The following is a 15,774-nucleotide window of genomic DNA, read 5'->3' as shown; positions in this document are numbered from 1 at the left end:
TGTGTTTAGGTGTGCATCAATCTGTTGAATCCTTTTAACTTCAGGTGGCCTCAAGCCATTTCAAAAAGCTACTGGTGCTCCCATGTGGGTTATACAGAAAACCCCTCTGAGAAAGGCCAAGCCATCTCAAAACGGTGCCTATTGCTTCTGCTACTGTTCAGATTTCAACTCTGTACCTTGACACTGCGTCATACGAAGGAGGTCAACACCACAGCACGGGGGGCAAGATGACAGAGTTATACAGTTACAACGGAAGACTCTATCCAAATGGTATCATTACTTGAAGAAGGGGTACTGCATGTGAATGCTTTAGACCATAGGGTACTTGTTTATCTACGAAACTGTCAAACAGAAAAACCAAACAAAAATGGATCAAGGCTTGGATTTGGGTCAATCTTATACCAACCAAACCAAACTCGCTGTGATGGACGCACAGGATGTCTAAGGCTGCCAATCTTCATAGAGGCAGATTGTCCTATCATTCTCCTGAGGTTGAGTTCAAACCTCTGACCACTGTACCTCCAGAGTTCCTTCCACAAACAACTAGAGGCTTTTTGAGCCCACCCGGAGAAATTGAAGAAGAGAGGGCAACAAATAGGGGAAGATTCTGCATTATCTGCTCGCAAAATTCTCTCTCGGTTCAATTTTGAAAACTTTCCCTCTTAGGTCCTATGGTCTGGATATGAAATGCCCTGAAGAAAAAGAGTCACAAATTGTATACATATTTTTTTCTCAAGCGATAGTGGTGAGTTCTTGCATCTTTCAGGATAATGGCAAGAAAAAGTATCATGCAAATATATATATGTATGTATGTATGTATGTATGTATGTATGTATGTATGTATGTATGTATGTATTCCGTTACCTTGTTCTTGTTTAATCCTCTCTCTTTCTGCATATCCTGCAGTCAGCATATTAATCCTGTTAAGCCACCTGAAAAGAAAATAAAAGCAGTAATTTATTAATGCCTTACTTCTTTAGAAGTATTTACTTTAGAAGTATTTTCATAGCATGTTTCAGGTTCTGGAAAATAATTCTTCATACAAGATGTGTTCTTTGCTACTGTTGATATATGGAGTCTTTAATGAGCTATAAGTTGACGTAGTACAAATTGTTCCCATACTAATGAAGCTATTTCAGTAGGAAAGTCTTGGCTATAGATAGCTCTTAAGATCCGTAACATACAGGGTTTTAAGATGATCAAAGGCCCATTAATTCTGTTGCTCCAAATGTAGCACTCCCAGCATTCCAGCTGTGCTGTTTCTTTACAACAAACACTCTGTCAGAGATATTTAAATGGTCTTACTTGTCCTCAGGAGAGAAAATGCTGTAGAACTTGCCAGTTAAAACAATAGTTTTATCATGAAACCTTTGCTTTATTTTGAAATAATGAACTTCTCATGCAAGGTTAATGGTTCAAGTAGAAAAACATAGAAAAACAGAGCTTTAAATACAAGGGTATTACGTTTTCAAAAACGTTGTAAATCTATGTTTAACCGATTGGCCTCATGTCAATTCAGACTAATAGTGACTCTATATGGGATTTCTTAGCTTGTGCTTTGAAAATGATGCTGGCAGCCTATGTGCAAATGTGCTTGACATAATGGATGGATGTATGGATTGTGATAAGAAATGTAAGAGCCCCCAATAAAAGTACTTAATCGTAATTAAAAAAAAGCAGAGAGTCTCATCTTTCTCCTCTAGACTGACTGGTGGGTTTGAACTGCTAACCTTATATATTACAAATAAATCTTAGCTGCCTTCTCTCCATTGTGCTGCTATTGCCAATTTAGGGGACTGTCTAATGCAAAGCATGGTTTTAGTCTCCTGTCTCGCTAGAATTTTCTGTGGGTTCATTATTCTAACTGATCACATTATATCATACATTATCAGCTCATAAAATTTTAAACAAAAGTGACACTCTTCCACTGGTAAATCCTGAGCTCTGATCCAAATATGTTCTAAAATCAGCAATTAAGGAAGGTTGAACTGACTTGTCAGACTAGCTTGGGTAAGTGTGAAATCATTAGTAAAGTTAACATTAGTGAATTATTTAATAATCTAATCAAGACACAGTTTTGAGAAAAAAATTATAGCTGAGAGCTTCTGTCCTCAGTCTGATAATCTCCCATCAAGTGGAAAATGACATTCTTTTCAGTGATGTGCCTGAAGGAGCCCTGGTGGCTTAGTGGTTATGCTTTGGGCTAGTGTGAGGTGAGCAGTTCAAAGCCATCAAGAGTTTCTCAGAAGAAAGATAAGGCTTTCTACTCCCATAAAGAATAACAGTTTTAATACAAGGGGGCATAGGGAAAACAGATGTGTGTGCATGACAGGGAGGGAAAGGGGATCTCAGGAGTAAATGGTGAAGAAGGGAGGGAGGAGGGAAAACTAGAATGAACTGTGATTGCATAACTCATCTTAGATGTGCTTTGACCCTGGGGCGGGGTCCTTTAAGAACCTGATGTGGGGCAATTGTACGGTTCTCCTGGATATGATTGAATTATTGAATTACACGATATATAAATTACTTGCCAATAAAACTGTTGAAAAAAAAGGGTTACAGTTTCAAAAACCCAAAGGGGTAGTTCTCCCCTGTCACACAGGGTTGCTGTGAGTTGGAATTGACCCAGTGGCAGTGACTGAGCTTGGTTTTAAGTTTATTAGTGAATGCCAAGTGGTACGAACAGTGCATCAATGCTTACACTCTCTTGAAGGGGAGGAAAGTTGTGTCTCTAAAGTCACATCTACGAAATTCACACTTCAATTTTAGGAATAACCAAGCTCAAACTGAAAGTCAGCTTCTGTCATAAGTCACTCATATTCCAACTTTAATTTGACCAAACATAGAATGTCATTTAGCACCTCAAGTGTGTTTGCGATGTGACTAGAGCCAAACTGGCATACAATAAGAACGGACACAAACACTCCAGAAGATACTAAACCCCAAGTCACGAAATCAACTTCTTTTCAAATCCACTTTTACAAGTTACTCTAATCATTAGTAAAAGGTCAAAATTAAAACTTAGTCTACTGCTGATTTTTAGGGAGAAAGGAGTTGAATTAGTACTAAAAGGCAAATCTTAGTATTCTTGAGAAATAGTCTGGTACTTGTGTGTGTGTGTGGGAGGGACGGGGACAGATGAAATTTAATCTAGGGCCTTATGCTTACTATTTATTTATATCAGTGAAATTTCTTTTTACAAGAGGTCTGAAGTACAGTGTGCTCCATAGGCAACTAATTTGAAAACCTAAAAGAAGCTTCTGTAATGTTCTAATTCAACAATATTTACTGTCTGCTATGTGCTGGACAATAAGCTATGTTTATGGGATGCAGAAATGCATGAGAATGGTCTCTACTTTCAATGAGCTGCAGAATTGCTAGATTTCATAAGACAACTAAAGTTTAAAGTAGTCTTAAGAAAAAAAGTGTGTCTATACAAAATTAAAAAACAAAACAAACTACTTTACAAAGTATGTGGGTAAGTTCAAGCCATTGTTTACAGGCACGGAAAGCTGAACTCACACAATTGTGTTGCCTTGAAAGCTGCTTATCTACCTGACATAATTATTATTTGGAATTTAAAGGCTATTATGAACAGCATATATATATATATACACACCCACCCATATATATGCATTTATTGCTTTGAGAAAAATTCTTAGAGAGACTACATTTGCCAGGGAAACAAAGTGAAGTACCTGTCTCAATGATGTCTGTATTTTAGTGAACACAGACAGAACATAGGGATACAAATACATATAAGTTAGGTAATGACAAGTGCTAAGAAACAAGGAAGGTTAAAAAGTTAGAATGTCAAAAGCAGTGGGGATGGAAGCAGTTTATTATAGATAGGTTTCAGGGATACAAGTATTAAATTAAGAGCTTGTCAAAAGCATATTGACAATGAGGTTTTATAATATTAAGCTAAATAGTCAGTGTCTTACCATGTCACTACCAAAGCTTTCAAAGAAGAAAGCATAAATTGGTGATAGTGGACCTACGATGAATAGGTTAATAAAGACATAAAATACTGAAAAAGAATAATGTACTGAGAGGGAAATAAGAGTAGAAACTATGGGAAATGTATCACAAACTCTCACTGCCATTGAGTCGATGCTGACTCACAGTGGCCCTATCAGGCCCCGCAGAACTGCCCCTGTATGTTTCCAAGAGTATAATTCTTTATGGGAGTAGAAAGCCCCATCTCTCTCCCATGGAACGGCTAGTGGATTAAAACTGCCAACTTTGTAGATTATAGACCTATATATATATATATATATATATATAAATATACAAATACATATATATATAAATGATTAACTCCAAATAGGTAAATTCTCACAGTTACAAAGACATATGTGAGAGCTTTGCAAAAAATGTTTCTGGGAAATTCTACTATATTTTAAATTAATTTTTCCATGAACCTCTTGCGATCCCTCACATGTACTGATATGGCAAGAAATATATAGGCCAGATAAATTCAGTACATAAGTCTCGTAATACTTGGGAAACACAGTATTTTGTTTTCTCATCACAGACATCGGGGAGACACACACACACACACACACACACACACACACACACACACACACACGAGCTTTGAAAAGCTCATGGAAAATTTCCATGATCATTTCGATCCATTTTCTCAAGAACTTTTTGAAGTCCCTTTGTGGGTGTATGTGTGTATGTGTATAAATGTTTCAATGCCTTTTCCTTTGAAGGGAACAGATGGATGGTGGTCGGTTGCTTAAAAGTATTTTTGTAAACATTACCTCACTAACTTAGAGCTGTTCAAAAAAGTAAGATTTCATTTTTGATGTGTTTATCTATCTACATGCACATAGATACATTTAATTGGATATACGTATGGATCCACATATCCATACATATGTGTGTGATTATGTACAGGTTTCTTCTGCTATCCAAAAGTAGTGCATTCCTGTGAAGTGTTGGAATGACGTAACCCTAAAGAGATGCCATTATCTTAAATTTATAGAGGAAAACCTTTTGAGCATTTCCGGACGCCAAAGACCAAATAAGACATAAAACCTAACATAGCAAATAACACATGAAACCTAACAGCAATAACATGGAGGTTTACAGACACAATTGAAAGCTATGGTGACTTGCTACTGGCATGCTGAGCATAGTTCCCAGGGAAGGAGTCATTTGCCAGTCTTGCTGCTTAGTGTGTGTTGCCCCTTTAAAGGTTCCCGGGTAAAACAAATGCTGCATTCTAGTTTCGCCTTCCCTCTTTTTGGGTAAAAGCAAAGATGCTGTTTTGGATTTCTTTTAGTTAACCATAAAAAGCACAAGTTTAAAACTTCTGTAAAAGTGAAGTGGGGTAAAGTGGGCCCTTGAAAAGTAGGGGTATACCTGTCTGTTGTTCTTAAGTGCCATTGAGTTGGTTTAGGTTCACAGTGCCCTGTGTAACAGGACAACGTGCTCAGAGGGTTTCTGGTTTGAACTCTTTTGAAATAGCAGACTGCCAGGTCTTCCACCAGCAGAGCCAATGGGTGGGTTTGAACTGCCAATCTTTAGGTTATTAGCTGGGTGATACGCTCAGATTTTACAGCAGAAAATGAACACTTAGAAAGACCACTGACATATTTTCCTAGTTATGTAAGAGGAAAATTTATTACTCTGTACCATGGTGTATTTGTATAAAAAGGCAGCAATGCTTAAGAAAAATTATGAAATAATCAGATAAAGCATATATTGATTACTCATTATATTATAAATATATCATCTATCAAAGACTTCGATCTTTGTAAGGTTATATATAGCATGAATTAACACTCAGATCAGCACATTGTAGACATCAAGAATATGATTATAAAAATAGAAGCCAAATCAAAGCAAATCAAAGAATGTCTATTATAATTAACTTTTAATAAAATATTTAATATTTTAAAGAGAATTTTATACTAAAAGCTGGCGTGCACCATGGGGAAAACTTACAAAAAACAAGCACTGCCTTATATGGAGATGATGTTTTTAAGCAGATTGACATTTTTTGTCACTCACAGTTTAGAGTAATCATGAAAATGCAATGCATGGGTTCAATTTAGTGGCTTCTGTGATATATCAACCTAGATCGGTAAGAATATTAGGAAAGGGCAGTAGTAACATAAGCTCATCTTTAAAACAATGTGGGGTAGGGAATGGAGACCAAGAATGATTTTATAGTTCATCAAAATACATATTTAAGCAGGCCATTTTCCAAGATTAAAAGACCCTGATTAGCATGTGCCATGAATGATTAAATGAGAATTCTTAGATGGAGATGACTATGTTCTGGTGCATATCATTAATTTCCACATTGGTCATGATGCAGATTCCATATTTAGCCCAAGGGCACTGAGCTCATCATATGGAAGATGAATAGTGGGTAACGAGCACAGTCGATTTATAAAATAATTAAAGCACAAACTAAATGAGCGTAATCATTGTACCCCTCCCCATACGCATGTGCATGTGAATTTGCACTTTCGGTTTGAGAACAAGTTAAGGAGAAAAAGTTCTCAGAATTCTGATTACCTGGTATGCAATTTCACGAATGGTAAGTTACAAAATCAAGAGGAGATTACAGGAGCTCCATGAAAGGCTCAATTCCCTTATTAATAAAAACAGATTTAATCAAGTATTCTCCACCCCTTCTTTGCCATTTCCTTGTATTCACATTCTTGCTCTGGAAAACTACAAAGCCTGTCCTTCCAAGGGTTAAAGGAGAAGATCATTTAGTGCCTTCAAGTTATTTATGAAGCCATACAGGTTTAGGATTAAAAACCGCTGGCTATTGTAAGAGACATATAAAGAAAGGTGTATGGTATAAAAGCCGAACGTATATGGACGGAATATACATTGATAGCAAACACTTATATAGCAATTTACAAATTTAGTAGCCACTGTTCTATTTAGCCCTTCTGAATACTTATTTAGTCCTTCCAGAAGTTCTACTGCAGCGATGGCTATCATTCCCCCTCTCCAGATGGGACCAGAGCCCATCATGGAGAGGTGACACAGCTAATTAGTGGTAGAGTTTGGATTGGAGCGATCTGGTTCCAAAGTCCATGCTTTTGAGTACCATGCTATGCTACCTCATCCCAATTCTAAGCAGAGTAATAATGTACTTCCTGTATGGGTTATATAAAGAGAAGACGTTTGAACCTTAAACATAATTTCTACAATAGAGAAAAGGGAGAAAAGAAAGGAAAAGAAAAGGGGGAGAGGATCAAACTCATCCACACTGAAAGAAAAATGAAAGAAAACGTGAAGCACATTTTCCTTTCCCACCATGGAAATATATAGCTAGGCTTTCCCTGAGCTGCTAAATAACCATGTGACCATATTATTCAGGTGGCTGTTTGGATTTGGTTAGTGATAGGTAAAAGGTGATAGAAATACTAATTTTACTTCGCTCTGAATTACTGAGATGGATGCTCTATCACAAATACTCAGTACTTGGAAAAAAATCAGCTATTTTTATGGACAGATTTTTTTTTCACCATCTGGGTACATAAAGTATAAGACCTTTTCAAAATAGGCCTTAAAATTTTAAATATTTTTACAGTGAATTTTTGGCTATGTATAGATTCTAATGCATTTTTATATTCGTAACAAATAGTCACTGAGTGTGTCTTCTTAAATTCTAGTCTTTAAAATTAGGTATGGCTGTATGTACTTATAACTGGCCTATTTTATTATTAAGTGGATCAATCAATCTAGACACTTAAGTGACATTGCTCCCTAAGCATCAATGTGGACTCGAAGCAGCAATCTAAGTGGAAAACTTGGAATTCTAAGCCTGACTGTTGAAGTACTTTGAAATTTAATTAACGGTTTACCTGTTCATATCATCAAGATGTTCAGCAGCAAAATAGAAGCTTTTGATTTTAGGATGACAGGCTTTGAATGCACTGCAAGAGAACCAGAGAACGTTTATTTGGTTTCGATTGGGAAATAAATTAGAAACGAGTAATTTTATGAGTAACATTGCTTCATCATTTAACCCGAGTTCATATACATAATGCTTCTAACATGATGGTAGAAATCAACTAGAAAATAAATTCTTGGCCCACAAAAAATTAGTTTGAAAGCATTAGACATATTTACAAAGTAGAAATTAAAACGACTCTTTCTTTCCCTGTCCCTCTTTAAATAAAACCAACTTACTATTTCTTGCGGCATTCGCTGGCTCTATCAATTTTAAATTCAGGCAGACTGATGAATCCTTCTGCTTTTTCATCCTACAGAGGCAACCATCTCATTTAGGATATTATGTACAAAAGAGTGAAGTAGAAGATGTTATATACTATGCTTTGATCATCGATGCAACAATTCCTCACTTATCAACTTTCGGATTGCCTGGCATTGTACACGTAGGGCAATAGGAAAAAGTCCACTGGGAAGCGTGCAACTTCAATTTTTCTTGCACCTGTGAAACATCTCTTGCTAAGAGGTAGCTAGGTCAAAATGTAACACTTGATCATTTGATCTCCCTTTTCACTCATTTTTAGTTGTTACAGTTTTTAATATTTTCTGCTCTCTTTTCTATTGAGGTTCTTCCCTACTTTATTTTGTTACCGTTGTTAGCTTTTCTGTGTATTTGTCTCAGGTATAGGACATGCAGGACGGGTGAATCCATAGAGCCAATCACTAGATTAGTGATGTCTTGGTCGTATCACAGGGTATGTCGGGGGAATGAGGAGATAATGACAATGAGACCAGGAAGAAGGAAATGTTCTAAAAGTGATGTAGTAATGATTGCACAACTCTTCCTGATTTGATTTAACTTTTACATTGTGTGATATGTGGATTACGTGCCAATAAAACTGTATTTTTAAAAAACAATAGTGTATAATTTATCAAGGGTTCATGAGGGAGGGGGATGGGGGCACGGCAAAGAAATGGGGAGCGGACACCAGGGGCTCAAGTGGGAAGAGAATACTTTGAAAATGATGGCAGCATGTGTGCAAATGTGCTTGACTCACTGGATGAACGTATGGATTATGATAAGAAATGTAAGAGGCCCCAAGTAAAGTATTTTTTTTTTAAAAAAGAACAAAAAGAGAGGGATGTGAGTAAAAGAGTAACGGAGGAGACTGCAGCCTCCACCCATGTAAAATGTCCTTTCTGATGCAAATCTGACACAATGTATGTATGTATATACTGTGACTAGAGCTGTAGGAGACCCCAATAAAATGATTTTTTAGAAAAAACATCTCTCACAGACCCTCATGAAGATATAGGTGCTCTAGCAAACTGCGGTGAAGAAACTGGACATTGCCTGGCTATCAGAAAGAATAGCCTCTGGGGTCTTAAAGGATTGTTTTTCAACAGTCAGTCATCTAAGGGAGATGCCAACTAAGCCCGCGTGGAAGAAGCACACCAACATGCATGATCCAAGGATTGTAAATGAGATTATCGAAATCCAAAGGAAGGAATAGTATCTGAACTTAAATTGAGCGATTCTGGTGTGCAGAAGGCTAGAGCTGACAGTGGAATCCCAAAATACATTGGCAGGATCCACACAGGGAATAAGACTCCTGTGATTTCCCTCTAACCATAATTGAGGGATGGGAATAACCTGGTGATCAGGCAGAGTATTGGAGAGATGACGTGAGTAGATTAAAATGTGGCCTGAACAGTTAAAATCATGTCATTTGATCTCCCTCTTGATACACTGTGTGTTTGCTCTGGTTTTTAATATTCTCTTTTTTTCCACATTGGGGTATTGTCTCTGTTGTATGTTGTCATTGCTGGTAGCCTTCTGGACTGTTACATACTTTTCTGTCTATGAAATGCACGCAGGATAGGTGACTCTATAGAGACAACAAACAGAGTAAGGGTTCCTGGAGGGTATGGCAGGGGAGGGAGGGGAAAAGGGGAGCGGTTATCAAGGAGTTCAAGATGGAAAAATATGGAAACTAAATGTGGGAACGACTATACAACTCTGTTGGATAATGACTGAAATATAGAATGATATGATGTCTGAAGGAGCTCCTAATAAAATGGTTTTGAAAAAAAACTGATTATATATACATCTTCCCAGCCCTAGAGGGAAATCACCATAGGAGACATATCTTTAGTGGTTACTAAAGAGAGTGCATTAGAGAGATGGGTACAGAAGATCAAAAGGATAAACCTGACTTGAACGGTTCAAACCTTGTCAGTTGATCCCCCCTCTGATGCACGTTAGGCCTGATCTGGTTTTCAATATTTTCTGTAGTTCACTGTTTGTTCATATTGGGGCTTATCTGATCATTGGGGGGGGGGTCACCCTCTTGAATTTTTGTTATATGTTTTTCAGTATATGAAACATAGGATTGATTAACCTTCAGGTACAGCAAGTAGAATAAGGGTTTCTGGGGGGACAGTGGTGACAGTGGGGGGTGCAGGGGCGGTAAAAAGGAGAAGAATGTTTTGAAATTGATGGTGGTATCAATTGTACAATACTGCTTGATGTGATTGAACTATGGAATGATAATGATACCTGTATTAAATTCCCAATAAAATCATTTTGAAAACAATTTCTCATTTTGGAGATATCTCTTGAAATAGATATTTCTCTTGGTGGTGCTTCTGGGTAAGCAGTGGACTCATAATTAGGGTGGCCATGAGTCATTATCAGCTCCATGGCAGTGGGTTTGGTGGCTTGTATGTACACTTATGTCATTTTTTACTTGGAAAATGAAATTCATAAAATCCTCCTCTTGCTAATGCGGAAGGAGAAAAACAATATAAGCGTCTTACAAAATCTTATGTTAGGTACAATGTATCCTAACTAGGTTAATCCTGTCCTTGAGTAAACTCTTTCATTATTATGTCTCGTGTACAGCTGACCAAGCTCAAACATTGGTGCTATCAAACTTTTATTTGATGCTACGGTCTTACCTATCAACTGTGAATGTGATTATCCCCAAGTCCACTGCTTCAAAGGAATAAAAAAAGTTTACTGCTTTGAAATAGAGGATGGGGACATAGTCTCTTTTTAATTTTCAGTGTGCATGAGGGGGTTTAAAAAATCAATTCTCTTGTAATTCCATTTTTCCCATGAGCTTTTGAAGCCGTTTTATATATATATATCATGTACATCTAATCTGTTTTTTAGTTTGTGACATAGTCTCAATGTGTGTGTGCATACACAGATGCATAGATAAAAGATAAAATCTTTCTACAAATGCTAGGCTTCTATTTAAAACGTAATAACTGAAATGTGTGTTAAGAAAAAGAACAATATTAAACTTTCACTATTTACATTATTTTTCTTACAAGCTTGAGGCAAATATACTTTCAAATCATTTCCTTCATGTTTCATTTCTATTTTATGTTACCCTTGATTTCTTCAAGTTATAAATTTAATCTTTTTGAACAGTTTCAAATATTTTGAGGGTAGTTATCTGCATACTGATGTAATAAGAGTTTTATTTTACATTTTTCGTAAAAAGTGTCACAATACACAATAGGATATTTCTCCCAATGCACGATAGAATTATTCAATCACCTTTCATAGGCTAGCCTGGTAGCAATAATTCTTTGATTAATACTTAGGTACTGTTCAGTAAAAAGGATGTATGGCTTTTCATCATTTAAACTTTGAAAGAATATAATTTAGGATAATGCAAACAAATTTACAAATGACTATAACAAACAGAAACGCACTGATATTATATTTTGATGCAATTTGAGTGACATATAAAAGTCATTTAATAAGTGTTTGTTTAATAAAAGGTACATAAATTATTATTTGTTTACTACTTCTAAAATAAAGTACAGTTAATGAAATGACAAATTTTTAAAAAATTTCTTGACCAAAAAAAATCTTAGAAATACAAGATCTTTCTATATAGAAGATATAGCCATTTACATATACTAAACAGCAAAATAGTTCAATAATTTTAAAATGAAATAAGTCAATTTGAAAAACACTCCTGACATTATATATTCACTGGGATTACTATATGCCAGGCACTGCTTTAAGTGAGTTTTTTTTCCACTCATTTAATTAATTCACATGATAGCCTCGTGAGATAGGTACTATCATTATCCCATCTCCCCAGATGAGGAAACTGAGGTGCAATAGCACAGGTAGTGTAATTCTCGATTCTACTTTCTTTAACTATAACATAACATCTTGTCTAGGGAACATCAAATTCCTTAGCTTCTGTGTGCAACAACTGTAGGCATAAAAATGATAAATTTTTATTTCAAAAATTATTTTGTAAATGTAAACTGATGAGTACTTAACAAAATATTATAATATGGGAATAGTCAACCTGCACATATGTTAATACAGCTATACTTTGGGATAAAAATTACTATATTCAATAAAGCGAATATAATGAACTGATAGATAGCCACAACTATAGAATCAAAACAAATGTGGAATTGAGGAAATATGAATCAATAATATACTGTTGGCTGTGATGCATAACAGGTTGTAATATAATTGCTCTCTAAAAAAATCTGATGTGTTGTAAATGAAACAAAATATCATAATACCAATTCATATGAAGTATATATAACCCCTCTCAATTTGAACACATGAAGTGAACATCTATATATTTTTTAAATAACCAGTTAACCAATTTTTTTAAAAGAAAACTTGATATAAATTTAGGTGATATTAATTTACTTAAATTTTTAAAGGGTTACCTCCCCCACAAAACAAAGAAAAAATTGAAATAGAACAAAAACAAAGTATTGAAAATCAGTATTAAATTTTTATTATATTCATATAGTTAGACTATTTGTTGTATTCAGTTGATATTTTTAGCTGGACATGTGATATTTTGCTATCTTTTAACCTGTGTTTCAGATATGTTGCTACATCAGAATGACTGCGACAAATATCTTTGAAGAACCTCAAGTCATTTTTAGAGGGGAAGATGAAAAATGACTAGCAGATGTATTCTGAGCTAGTCTTAAGTCTGATTCTCAAAATGATACGTCTTCTTGTTCTTGTTAAAGATAGAACACATGTGGAAATAAGAATGAGTGCATGTCTTACCTCCTCATTAATATACCAATATAGGGATGCATCTTTTAAGACAAACCAGTATTTCTTCCATTTCTGTGAAAAATAACTCTTCGCGTCTTTCTTTTTCCAGAGCCAGCCCTCACAGTCACCACGGCCAAGATCTTTACAAGAAATCCTTCTTTTACTCTTGCCTGCTATGGGACCTGAAGATAACAGTGAGTGAGTGAAAATGTTCGTCAAGTTGATCCAGGGTAAAAAGTTAGCAGATCAATCTGTCAGTTCCAAAAATAACTCTGGGCACTTCATCTCAACCACTCTCATTTTCACATCGTATCGGAATGGGAAAATATGGAAATCTTTACCACCTGTTACACAACATAGCGACAGGCCATTTATTCAGAAACATGCTCGTCTTGAAACCTGTTGAAGACTGTGTTGTAAAAGGAATCTTGTATTATAACTGAGCTGCAGGAGAAGCTGGACTTGGGGGTTACTGTACGGGGGCGGGCGTGGGTGGGTGCTCTTCCAGATCAAACTGGATGAAGCGTCCTGGAGGTTATCATGGTGCCAAATAGCAGCTACATTTCCTTTTCTTACCTTTGCTTTTCTTCTTTGATTTGTGCTGCAGAGAGGACTGCTGAAATGTCTGAAATCAAAGAGAGAAACTGCTGTCATCTGATGCTCCAGGTGCCTCCCAGAGCATTCGTAAGCTGCACCGAGCTCTCAAAAGCCAGTGAAAGTCTTTACGTTCTGCAGAAACCCAAACCAAGTTGATAGATGGCATCTCACCAATGTGAGGGGTTTACAGTGCTTTTCTCACATATTTCATTTGTTTTCACAAATAATCATATGAATTAGGCAAATATGATTATATTATGTTCACTGCAAGTTCATGACCCTGTATAAGCCATCATCACTTAATTACCTGGAAGTCCCCCTTTCAGTTATGAAATATTTTAGCACATGGATCAGCATTTTCTTCTCACCTCTACTTCTGCAAGTTATTGGGGATTGATTTTGATGGAGTCGGTGATATTAGTACCTTGATTTCTCTAGTGTTCTTTACCTCCCTACCCTTAGCTCCCTGCCCCCAAACCGCATGTATGATATCTTAAGTATCTAATACTTCTGGTCGACATAGTCTAACAGCCTCATTCTGCTACTTAAAATCTTGGTCTAGGCACAGGATTGCAATGTCCTGCCCATCCTTTTGTCTCTACAGTTTCTGCCTTACAGGACTTGGTTTGCATGGGACATCATTATAATAATTCCCTTGAATCCCATTCCCTGTATCACTCTTCCCCACCCAAACAGTCATCCTGGGGAAATCCGCCTATCCAATTACTCCATGCCTAATGGTTCAGTGCTTGGCTGTTAACTGAAAGGTTGACAGTTCAAGTCCACCCAGTACCTCTGTGGGTGAAAGACTTGGCGGTTGCTTCTAATAAAGACTTCAGAGAACGCTCTATAAAGCAGCTCTACATGAGAGCTGTAAGAGTCAAAATCAACTCAACAGCACTTAACAAATAACTAATCTGTTTAGAAGCTCTGAAGAAAAATCCACAATTCACAAGTCTACTGACTGTAAAAAGCAACTGCATTTTGTTTACATAAAATTCACTGGCCTCACTGGAGATCCCCTCACAGAGGGGTTTAGGAGAGGAGACGGGTCAGTCAGGGTGCGAGGTAGTACCGATGAAGAACACAGCTTTCCCCCAGATCCTGGATGCTTTCTCCCCCAACTACCATGAACCGAATTCTACCTCGCAGGACTGGATAGGGCAGAGGTTGTACACTGGTGCATATGGAAGCTGGAGGCACAGGGAATCACAGGACCAAGGGTGTGAGGGGCGATGCTGGGAGAGTGGAGGGTGAGTGGGTTGGAAAGGGGGAACTGATTACAAAGATCCACATGTGACCTCCTCCCTGGGAGAGGTACGGCAGAGAAGGGGGGGGAGACTCCGGATAGGGCAAGATATGACAAAATAACAATGTATAAATTACCAAGGGTACATGACAGAGAGGCGAGCGGGGAGGGAGGGGAAAAAAAAGAGGACCTGATGCAAAGGGCTTAAGTGGAGAGCAACTGCTTTGAGAATGATTGGGGCAGGGAATGTGCAGATGTGCTTTATACAATTGATGTATGTATATGTATGGATTGTGATAAGAGTTGTATGAGCCCCTAATAAAATGTTTAAAAAAATTCACTGTGCCTCAGGTTTATAAAATAACTCATATTTTTGACAGTTTATCTAATATGTTTAACCATAAATTACAGTATACCTTTATAGTTTTCTCATATACGATCTACATAATTTTCATGAATATAAAGATAAGGATCACATAATGTGCTCATGCACGTTATAATGCAGAAGGGGGCGCCCAAGAGTCAAAGCAATTTAAATATGTGTGCATGTGGGTGTATTCACCATATATGCACATGTACACTTTACAGCATCCATGGTTACAAATATCCACAAGCACTTACTGAGAAAGCATGCAAGATAATATCCATTATGTTTTGTTGATTTTCTTGAGTGCACTTCATTGTAAAATAATAATGGAAATATAATAACTCAGGCCAGTATGCTTAAATATAGTTAATTTACATGTAGTTATCTTCCCTAAATCGTTTGGCTGTAAATTTACTGATTGTTTTTATTTTTTTCTTGTGTGTTGCCACAAGTAGTTATCATAATTAAAAAACCTCATTAATTTAAAAACAGACGGAGATGGGGGTGGCTTGTTTTCAGGAAGCTACAGAGATAACAGCCTGGAAGAATTGGGCAACA

General features: G+C 36.7%; 1 protein-coding gene across 4 annotated transcripts in view; it reads right to left on the bottom strand.

Moving 5' to 3' along the window:
- Positions 1 to 15,774, bottom strand: part of CNKSR2 (connector enhancer of kinase suppressor of Ras 2) — a 296,606-nt gene that overhangs the window by 55,462 nt on the left and 225,370 nt on the right. For all 4 annotated transcript variants that reach the window (XM_075539028.1, XM_075539029.1, XM_075539030.1 and 1 more), the window contains 5 exons: positions 13,580 to 13,628; positions 13,013 to 13,185; positions 8,176 to 8,249; positions 7,848 to 7,919; positions 865 to 932 (listed from right to left, as the gene is read on the bottom strand). In XM_075539028.1, coding sequence (XP_075395143.1) covers positions 865 to 932; positions 7,848 to 7,919; positions 8,176 to 8,249; positions 13,013 to 13,185; positions 13,580 to 13,628 — 436 coding nt within the window. The remainder of the gene's footprint in view (positions 1 to 864; positions 933 to 7,847; positions 7,920 to 8,175; positions 8,250 to 13,012; positions 13,186 to 13,579; positions 13,629 to 15,774) is intronic.

Source organism: Tenrec ecaudatus, chromosome X (genome assembly GCF_050624435.1).
Source record: "Tenrec ecaudatus isolate mTenEca1 chromosome X, mTenEca1.hap1, whole genome shotgun sequence".
In the NCBI taxonomy this organism is placed as follows: Eukaryota; Metazoa; Chordata; class Mammalia; order Afrosoricida; family Tenrecidae; genus Tenrec; species Tenrec ecaudatus.
The sequence above is the reverse complement of the archived record's forward strand: the minus strand, read 5'-3'. Positions and strand labels throughout refer to the sequence as shown.